Source organism: Myotis yumanensis, unplaced genomic scaffold (genome assembly GCF_028538775.1).
Source record: "Myotis yumanensis isolate MYYU_CA2020_CCGP unplaced genomic scaffold, mMyoYum1.0.hap1 SCAF_7, whole genome shotgun sequence".
In the NCBI taxonomy this organism is placed as follows: Eukaryota; Metazoa; Chordata; class Mammalia; order Chiroptera; family Vespertilionidae; genus Myotis; species Myotis yumanensis.
Window position 1 is genome coordinate 951555 of NW_027223758.1, and position 11194 is coordinate 962748.

The 11194-nt window shown below is 42.6% G+C and overlaps 1 protein-coding gene across 1 annotated transcript; it reads left to right on the forward strand.

Annotated features, from left to right (window-relative positions):
- The first annotated feature begins 2549 nt into the window (after nt 1-2549).
- Nucleotides 2550-4280, forward strand: LOC139014310 (zinc finger protein ZFP2-like). The gene is made up of 2 exons (XM_070421304.1): nt 2550-3576; nt 3742-4280. The coding sequence occupies exons 1-2, from the start codon at nt 2550-2552 to the stop codon at nt 4278-4280; spliced, it is 1566 nt and encodes a 521-aa protein (XP_070277405.1).
- Nucleotides 4281-11194: the final 6914 nt, after the last annotated feature.

Sequence of the window (11194 nt, forward strand, 5' to 3'; positions counted from 1 at the left end):
TTGAGAGCCTTTTGTGGTCAGTAGTCTGACTGATTTACATACGGGAATGAGTGGTCATATGTGAGATACACCGGACCTGGGAGAGAGGGCCATAGGTGATGGGACCTGAGTGCTGAAGGCTGTAACTGGTGAAGGGACATCAAGTGCAGCACCAGAAGAGGTAGGCTCTGGATATCTGAGATTTGATGTGGATCTCAATAGGAGAGGTTGTGGCTTTTTTTTTGGAGGGCAGTTACAGTGATCAATAGGAATGAGAGAGCATATATCAGTGGCATCTTGGCTAGTGTTTGGTAGGTTGAAGGGTAAGAGAGAAATACATTACTGAAGGGGTGAATTAGAGTATTGGAAAAGAAGATGATTAAGAAAAATGGTCCAAGTCATGATGTATTGGTGTTACCTTTGGCATTATGCCTCTGGGAATGAAGCTATGTGAGAGAAGTGTTGTTCAAAGAGTTATGTGTGGCAGGAAGTGCAAATTGATGGCCTCAGCAACCTAAGCTTGGTTTCAAAAGGGTAAAGTCTGATGCCAAAATTTACAGGGAATTGGGATGAGATTTTAAGGAACAACAGGGTTATTGCCTGAGAGAACAGTGTCAAATCACTCACACTCTCATTATGGACAACATCAATCCATATCCTATGTTCATGACACCCACTGTATTCAAAGGCGTAGTGTGTACAACATTTTTGTACTACAGAGCAGGTAGGATCTATATGCTCTTTGCCCTTATTGTCATGGGAAGACACTGCGTCAGTAGGAATATAAGGAGTGAGTGTCTTTGATGAAACAAAGGCCTGATATCTTCTCTGTAGTCAGAAGTCTAGGGAGCAGATGGATATGGAAGTTGGGGTGTATGATAAATGTAAAATCCTAGGAGAGAAGCTGATAATGGCCTGAACTGTCCCCATTATGACACGATATGAACTTTGAGGATGTGGCCATTGCCTTCTCTCCAGGGGAATGGGGAATTCTTGATGAGGCTCAGAGACTTCTGTACTGCAAAGTGATGCTGGAAGTATTTGCACTTGGATCATCTGTAGGTAAGACCCTCACATATATTCTAATGGACTGAGGTGATGGCATCTCTTCCTTGATATTCCACCTGTAGCTTCCTCTTTCCTACATCCAGACCATGGGCTTTGCAAATTTTCCTCAATCTCATGTGAAATGTGCTATAGATGCCAGTTCTGAGCTGTGTTGAGAGCCCTGAGAAATAAACTCCACAAACTTCTTTAACACTACTTTCCTCAGAAAGTGCAGGATTTGTCTGGGAGCCAGGCATCTTACAGAAAGCTTAATGGGTCCCACATGCAGTTTCCCTCCCTGGGAGGGTGACTATGTCTAGATCCTTGGCTTCCACTTCTGCACCTTTCCTCTAGATAAAGGTTCTGGGTGACTGCCTGTGTCAGGTTATGTCCTTTACTTACATGAACCATGGACTGTTCTTGTAAGACCCTCCTTCAATTGGTGTTTGTAATATCACCTTCCCTGTATACTATTCCAAGTGGATTTTCTCTGGACCAGGGCTGGATGGTCACCTCTGTCATCTTTCATTAATACTTGGAATATTTCGGTTTTATGTATTTGTAGAGAAGGTGGTACAGAGAGAACCCTAGTTTTTTTTCACAGGGTGAACATGCAGGATGGTCTCAGAGGAGTTCTGGCCCAGCTGAGTGGAAACTAACAGAATGTGTGACACAAGGGCTGTTTTCAAATTTTACCAGAAACCAGCTTGATTCCATCACTGCACAGATGCAGGTGCCACTGCCCACACCTCATTTTTACCTTTCCTTTGAACTACTTTACACTTCCTGGCATGTCATTTCACCTGTTTCTCCCTAGCTTTCCACCATTTTCAACCTTGTGGCATTTTTACATTGCCTGCTCCTCTGCACTGCTGCCTCTGTAGTATTCTTCAACTTTGACCTGCACATGTGTTATGAGGTTCACATACATACTTAAGTAGTCCTGGAAAAACAGCTACTAGTTTATTGAATTTTTCTTGGAATGAGACACAAAGAAAATTCTGCAGAGCTTGCCTATGTTATCTGCAGACAAGCCCTACTGAACACTGTTAGCGTAAGGAAGGACTGGAAGTCTTACCTCTCTTCCATGTGGATTTTGCCGTCTTTGTGTCGTATTCCTGGTGAGGTCTTCCTTCCTTTATGATCTTCAGAGGCCCATAATTTCACAGAAGCCTGTTATAACTCTTCTTTCATATGTCTTCTTTTTATAAAATTGCATGAAGCTGAGGTGTCATGGGCAACACACTTTTGTAATGGAACTTCTCTCTGTCACCACAATCAACATTCTTTTCCTCACCTTTTTTTCTGTTTCCAGGTTATTGGCATGAAAAGGATGATTACGAGGCCTGTTCTAATCAGAGTGTATCTGTAGAAGGAGAGTCACAGGTCAGGGCTTCTCAGACAGCTCCAGCAACCCAGAAGAACCATCTCTTTAAGCAGTGTTTCTCGGTGTTAAAAGAAAATTTGCACCTGAATGAGTTACAAGCAGCGCACTTGGATCACAAAGGCTTCTTCAGTGAAGCATGTGTGAGAGACTTCTGTTCCAGTGCAAACCCTCACCAGCAATGGAGGAATGCCAGGGGAGAGACGTCCTGGAAACAAGGTATGGACAAGGCCTCATTTGTGACCAGGTGCAGCTTCTACTTATCAGAGGTGCCTTCAAACAGCAGGGTGGTGGGGAAGACTCCCAAACTCCCTCAGAGCTTCTCCAGTACCAGGCAACTCATAACGCTGAGGAGCCACAGTGTGAAAGTGAGATTTCACAGGAATTTCTCAGTGGAAAAAGTCATCACCAGTGGGGTGAATGTGAAAATTCTGCCAGCCACAACCTCAATGTTGTTGGATGTCTGGGTGTATGTTCTGGAGAGTGTGGCACATGTAGGAAAAATTATAGACGAATCCTTAACCTCATTCAACATAAAGTAGTTCACACTGGAAAAAATTGGTATGAGTGTACAGATTGTGGGAAATCCTTCAGTCAGAGTTCCAACCTCATTCGACGTCAGAGAATTCACTCTAGTGTAAAGCCTTATGAGTGTAGTGAATGTGGGAAATCTTTTACCCGCAATAATTCCCTTCTTATCCACAAGAGAGTTCACACTGGAGAAAAACCTTATGGGTGTAGTGAATGTGGGAAATCTTTTAAGGATAATAATCATCTCCTTATCCACAATAGAGTTCACACTGGAGAAAAACCTTATGAATGTAGTGAGTGTGGGAAATCTTTTACCCGCAATATTTTCCTTCTTGTCCACAAGAGAGTTCACACTGGAGAAAAACCTTATGGGTGTAGTGAATGTGGGAAATCTTTTAGGGATAATAATCATCTCCTTATCCACAATAGAGTTCACACTGGAGAAAAACTTTATGAGTGTAGTGAGTGTGGGAAATCTTTTACCTGCAATATTTTCCTTCTTGTCCACAAGAGAGTTCACACTGGAGAAAACCCTTATGGGTGTAGTGAATCTGGGATATCATTTACAGATAATAATGTGCTCCTTATCTACAAGAGAGTTCACACTGGAGAAAACCCTTATGGGTGTAGTGAATGTGGGATATCATTTACGGATAATAGTCTGCTCCTTATCCACAAGGGAGTTCACACTGGAGAAAAATCTTATGCATGTGTTGAATGTGGGAAGTCTTTTAGGGATAATATTCAGCCCTTTAGCTACAAGAGAGTTCACACTGGAGAAAAGCGGTCTGAGTGTACAGGTTGTGGAAAGTCCTTCAGTCATAATTCCAACCTCATTCGACATCAGAGAATTCACAGTGGTGAAAAGCCTTATGAGTGTAGTGTATGTGGGAAATCTTTTATCTGCAATATTTCCCTTCTTACCCAAAAGAGAGTTCACACTGGAGAAAACCCTTATGGGTGTAGTGAATGTGAGATATCTTTTACGGATAATAATCTGCTCCTTATCCACAAGAGGTTTCACACTGGAGAAAAGCCTTATGTGTGTAGTGAATGTGGGAAGTCTTTTACCCACAATAATTCCTTTCTTATCCACAAGAGAGTTCACACTGGAGAAAAACCTTATGAATGTGGTGAATATGGGAAGTGTTTTAGGGATAATAGCTCTTTATCCACAATAGAGTTCACACTGGAGAAAAGCCTTATGTGTGTAGTGAATGTGGGAAGTGTTTTAGGCAAAATAGAAAGCTCCTTATCCACAAGTCAGTACACACTGTGGAAAGGCCTTATGAGTGTACAGATTGTGGGAAATATTATAGATGAAAATATGGCCTTATGAGACACCTAAGAATTCACACTGGATAAAAGCCATAAATGTGAAGGGAATGCTTCATTTTACTCAGAATAACAACACTGAAGGAGACTCTATGATACACAGTTGCCTTAATATGATCCCTCTTTATCAGGGAAGATACTCTGCTAGATTCCTCAAAGATTCATGTACAAGTGAGGCTTTAAGGAGCTAATTGAACTTGCCATTCTGCCCAGGCCTCCTATCTGATTGATGTCACTATTAGTAATTGGGGCTGAAGTGATTTCACCTCTAACACCTGGCTCATCTGAGCAATGTGAATCAGTCACAGTCACTGCAATCTCTCTTGTGCTTGAATAAATTCTAAATACTCTGAACCTTTGGCAGGATATTCATTCCTTTCTCTCTGACTAGGGAATGGACCTGGTGCAGGATGTGTCCAGAACACCCATCCTCAGAAAAGAAGTGGTATCTCTTTCAGGGAGTTTATGGTTCTCACGTTATGCTGTGTTGATTGGCTTAGGTTCTATTTCACCAATCTGAACACTGCTGGCTATGGTTTATGATATTTCGGTAAAGGAGTTTTTCCTGTTGTACCTTTAATTGTGATGGTTCTATTCACTGCCTGCAAATGTTTTGAAAGCACTGTTGTGGTTTCTCAGCATGTAGATGTAAACCAATATGGTGCAGATGTCAAACCTTCAGTGCTTTGTAAAGGAGAACATGATGGCAGAGAATCATTCTTCATCCAAAACTGGCTTATTTTGCACTGCTGCCCAAGGTGTTGAAAGAAAAATTGCATACCTTTGTGGTCTTAATTTATGTCCTGGTACTTTGGTTATGAGTGAGGTCAGTGGTCACCCAGAAAAGGAAGCCTTTGCTGTCCTTTTGTGAACAATATTTATTATGTTCTTTATTCACAGTATTTATTCTTTAATTCTTATCAATCTTTAGGGGAACTCCTCCCCACATACTGCAAAGAAGCCAAGTGCCATGAAGTACGATATTTCATAGTCTTGTGACATTTGTTGTAAAACTCTGAGGTTAACCTACCATTGAGACAGAAACAATGTATTCATAATGATGAGAAAGTGGCTGCAGTATATTATATGGAAAGTGTCTCTTCTGAAAATAAATCCACAAATGTTCTTGGGCCTGTCTCTTGTGTGACCTTTGTGTTCAGACATTCTCAGCACCTCCAAAAATGTTTCCTGTAGCTGAAATCATTGGCAGAGAAAATAATTTAATAGATTTGTGGATTCTCCTGGTCTCTGTAAGGTGTTCACCACAAAGTCATTTCTCAATATGTAAGAACTCAAAGCTAAGGGAAGGGTAATCCTGTAATAAATCCCAGGATGTGTCTTTTGCAACCAGTCAGCATTCCTGTTGATTCCATGGAAGTAGTCTTCACTGCTTGCCAATATTTGGTGCCGTTGAGGCAATGATGTTCCTCTCAGGATCTCCCTATGCAGTGGTGTGTCTGAGGTTTGCTGAGCCCCAACACGCCAGAATTTGGGCTTTTGTGACTCCTGGACTCCTCTCTGCTTACAGAGTTCGACGATGCCTCACTGGAGTTTACACTGCAGCCTGGGGTGTGGACACCTCTGGGATCCTGAAGTCCAGGTTGCACTGCCAGGAACAGTGAGTAACTCCTGTGTGACAAAAGGTGTGATGGGGGAAAGAGGTTAATAGGCTGCAGTACCTCCATGCGAGGACGTGGTGTTTTGACCGAACCAGGAGAATTTGGAAAACCCAGGCCTTGTTTTGTGTCTAAAGGAACAAAGAAGATGAGGCAGAGTTTTGCACGAGGATTTTCACTTTCATTCTCAGGAAACTGGGGACATGAATGTTCCTGACCAAAAGAGGGACATTGTGTGACTCAGCTCTTTAAACTTTTCCCAAAGCAGCTCAGAAGAGGGACAGACTAGAAGAGAGATGATAGCAGTTGTGGACAGGATGCAGAAGTTCTATAAAAGATAACGTAACAGGCAAGAGTGTGCACTGAGGACTGAGTCTTGAAGGAGTGTGGTCATCTCCAGGACACATGGGCCTATTGACTGGGAAATGGTACTGAGCAGTCTGAGCCCATGGATCCTGTGGTTGGCGGCCAGAGTCTCAACAGATATTTCTCTGAACACAGATTTCTGCAAATGCAGAGTGGTTTAATGGTGCTGTTTTGTGGAACTTATATCAGGGCCTCACACTCTTACAACTTCTGAGATAGTGGTATCCTGGGATTGTCTTTCCTCTCTTCTAGCCCATATATTTGGGGATCTTGATGAGACATGAAGCCCAGAATTCTAAGTACATGTCTAAGGTTGGCTGAAATGATCCCTGTTTAAGGCAAATAGTGGAATCAAATGTGAGAAGACTTTTCAGGCACAGGTTCCTATATGTGCAAAGGCTTAGAGTGATAACTGAGCTCATGCAGGAACCAACTGGTGTCCTTTTAAAAAATATATATGTTTTTATTGTTTCCAGAGAGGAAGGGAGAAGGAGAGAGAAATAGAAACATCAATGATCAGAGAGAATCATTGGTGGGCTGACTCCTGCACCCCCACACTGGGGATCAAGCCCACAAACCTGGCATGTGCCCCTGACCGGAATCAAACCTGGGACCCTTCAGTCCACAGGCTGGTGCTCTATCCACTTAGCCAAACCAGCTGGGGCTTGTGTCCATTTTTAAAAATAGGAACTGGTAACAATGAGACAGTAGTGAGGTCTAGAGGAGCTTGTGATATCTTTGGAGTCTGGTCTGCAAATGATGGGTGTACTGGCAGATTTGGAGCAGCAGAGGCAGGTTATGTGACCCAGGTCTCATTAGACTTCCTGTGGCTGAAGCATAGCAAACAAAATGGCTGTTGGGGAGGTGGTAGAAAGTCTAGACTGGCGGTTGCTGGGGTGAGCATGATGGCAAGTGGCCCATGATGGTGACTATGGGGGTGAAATAAGCAGCTGGATTCTGGATTAGTGTTTTATGTGTGGCCAACTGGATATTCTAATTTTGAGTCTGAGTGAGAGGTAAGAGCCAGGGATGACATGAATGTTTACATTTGGCAGCTGCATGTATGGGAGCACAATCAGCTGAGATGCAGATATTCAGATTAGAAGTGTAATGTTCATTGGGGTTACGAAACCTTTATTTATTTTTTTAAAAATATATTTTATTGATTTTTTACAGAGAGGAAAGGAGAGCGATAGTTAGAAACATCGATGAGAGAGAAACATTGATCAGCTGCCTCCTGCACACTCCCCACTGGGGATGTGCCCGCAACCAAGGTATATGCCCTTGACCAGGATCGAACCCGGGACCCTTGAGTCTGCAGGCCGATGGTCTATCCACTGAGACAAACCGGTTAGGGCCAAACTTTTTTTTAATCTGTTTTGGTGTGCAATATTTCAGAGAACATTTCATGAGATTCTGGTACTCTGAGGAGAACTTAAGGTTGAAAACTTCTTTAACGCCGGGGATGTAGCGACCAGGGAAGAGTTGTAGATCATCTTTTTTAAAACTTTTTTTCTGTTTAATTGGAGAGCAAAAAGAAATTAAAACAAGATGAAACAACAGCTTTTGCATCTTTATTTGTGAATCACACACAAGGATTGTGTTGAGGGCCTTGGTGTGGTCAGTAGTCTGACTGATTTACATACGGGAATGAGTGGTCATATGTGAGATACACCGGACCTGGGAGAGAGGGCCATAGGTGATGGGACTTGAGTGCTGAAGGCTGTGACTGGTGAAGGGACATTAAGTGCAGCACCAGAAGAGGTCGGCTCTGACTATCTGAGATTTGATGTGGTTCGCAATAGGTGAGGTTGAAGAAAAAAAACAATCAGGGAGGGAGGTCATCATACAAGGACTGAAGGCGCCTCATTGAGTGTGGATGATGAGAGTTGGTGTAGAACTTAATTCAGTTTGAATTTTCCAGGCATTAACAAATCCACACTTGCTGAGTAATGAGTAAGAAGTCAGGGAGATGACTATGGGGGCTGGGACTGTGGAAGTGTAGGTTTGAGAGAGTTATGGTAGCAAGAGTGACGTGTACTTGAAGAAGGCATGTGCATTCATGGCTTCAGGGCCCCTGACATTGACATAAGATGGAATGATAGTGGAATTTATTTCTGGTGATGTTTGGATAATCTGATATAGTAAATTTCATATTAATTCCTAAAAAGAGGGTCTATAGTAGTGGCACATTCTTGGTCCAGAGATTAGATGAAATATATGAGCAACCTGCATTTTATTGTGGAGGGCAGTTACAGTGATCAATAGGAATGAGAGAGCATACATCAGTGTCATCTAGGCAGGCATTGGGAAGGGTGAAGGGTAAGAGAGAAATTCATTACTGAAAGGGTGAATTGGAGTATTGGAAAAGAAGATGATGAAGAACAAATATTCAAGTCACAATGTATTTGTCTTACTTTTGGTATTATGACTCTTGGAATGAAGCTGTGTGAGAGATGTGTGTTTCAAAGACTTGTGTGCGGCAGGAAGTGAAAAGTGATGGCCTCAGCACCCTAGGCTTGGTTTCAAAAGGGTGAAGTGTGATGACAAAATTTTCAGGGACTTGGAATGAGAATGTAGGGAACAACAGGGTTATTGCCTGACAAGAACAGTGTCAAATCACTCATACTCTCATTATGATCAACATCTATCCATATCCTATATTCATGACACCCACTGTATTCAAAAGGAACAGTGTGGCCAAAATGTTTGTACTAGAAAGCAGGTATGATTTATATGCTCATTGTCCTTATTGTCATGGGAAGACACTGCATCAGTAGGAATATAAGGAGTGAGTGTCTTTGATGAAACAAAGGCCTGATATCTTCTCTGTAGTCAGAAGTCTAGGGAGCAGATGGATATGGAAGTTGGGGTGTATGATAAATGTAAAATCCTAGGAGAGAAGCTGATAATGGCCTGAACTGTCCCCATTATGACACTTTGAGGATGTGGCCATTGCCTTCTCTCCAGGGGAATGGGGAATTCTTGATGAGGCTCAGAGACTTCTGTACTGCAAAGTGATGCTGGAAGTATTTGCACTTGGATCATCTGTAGGTAAGACCCTCACATATATCCTAATGGACTGAGGTGATGGCATCTCTTCCTTGATATTCCACCTGTAGCTCTCTCTCCTACAGCCAAACCATGGGCTCTGTGAATTTCCCTCACTCTCATGTGCAATGTGCTATGGATGCCAGTGCTGAGCTATGTGATAGCCCTGAGAAATAAACTCCACAAACTTCTTTAACACTACTTTCCTCAGAAAGTGCAGGATTTGTCTGGGAGCCAGGCATCTTACAGACAGCTTAATGGGCCCCACTTGTTGTTTCTATTTCTGGGAGGATGACTATGTCTAGATCCTTGGCTTCCACTTCTGCACCTTTCCTCTAGATAAAGGTTCTGGGTGACTGCCTGTGTCAGGTTATGTCCTTTACTTACATGAACCATGGGCTGTTCTTGTAAGACCCTCCTTCAATTGGTGTTTGTAATATCACCTTCCCTGTATACTATTCCAAGTGGATTTTCTCTGGACCAAGGCTGGATGGTCACCTCTGTCATCTTTCATTAATACTTAGAATATTTTGGCTTTATGTATTTGTAGAGAAGTTGGTACAGGGAGAACCCTAGTTTTTTTTCACAGGGTGAACATGCAGGATGGTCTCAGAGGAGTTCTGGCCCAGCTGAGTGGAAACTAGAAGAACGTATGACACAAAGGCTGTTTTCAAATTATATCGGGAACCAGATCGATTCCATCACTGCTCGGACGCAGGTGCAATGCCCACACCTCATTTTACCTTTCCTTTGAACTACTTTACACTTTCTGATATGTCATTTCACCTGTGATTTCCTAGCATTCCACCATGTTCACCTTCGTGGCATTTTTACATTACCTGCTCCTCTGCACTGCTGCCTCCGCAGTATTCTTCAAGATTGACCTGCACATGTGTTATGAGGTGCACAAACATATTTAAGTAGTCCTAGAAAAAAAGCTACTCATTTATTGAATTTTTCCTGAGATTAGACATAGACAAAATTCTTCAGAGCTTGCCTATGTCACCTGCAGACAAGACTTACTGAACATTGTTAGCCTAAGGAAGGGCTGGAAATCTTACCTCTCTTCCATGTGGTGCTTGCCATCTTTGTTTCATATTCCTGGTATGGTCTTCCTTCCTTTACAATATTCAGAGGCCCAGAAATTCACAAAAGCCTCTTATTAATCATTCCTGCATATCTCTTCTTTTCATAAATCTTCATAGAGCCATGGTGTCATGAGCCACACACTTTTGTAATGTTACTTCCCTCTGTCACCACAATCAACATTCATTCCCTCACCTTTTTTCTGTTTTCAGGTTGTTGGCATAAATAGGATGATGAGGTGGTCTGTTCTAATCAGAGCGTAGCTATAGAAGGAGAGTCACAGGTCAAGGCTTCTAAGACAGCTCCAGCAACCCAGAAGAACCATCCATTTAAGCAGTGTTTCTCGGTGTTTAAAGATATTTTGCATCTGAATGAGTTACAAGCAGCATATTTGGAGCATAAAGACTTCTTCAGTGAGGCATGTGTGAGAGACTTCTGTTTCAGTGCAAACCCTCACCAGCAACGGAGGAATGCCAGGGGAAAGACACCCTGGAAAGAAGGTATGGACAAGGCCTCATTTGTGACCAGGTGCAGCTTCTACTTATCAGAGGTGCCTTCAAAAAGCAGGGTGGTTGGGGAAGACTCCCAAACTCCCTCAGATCTTCTCCCGCACCAGGCAACTCATAACACTGAGGAGCCAAACTGTGGCAGTGAGATTTCACAGGAATTTCTCAGTGGAAAAAGTAATCACCAGTGGGGTGATTGTGAAAACGTGACCAGTTCTATCCTCAAAGTTCTTGAATGTCAGGATGTGTGTTCTGGAGAGTGTGGCAAATGTAGGAAAAATTATAGATGAATC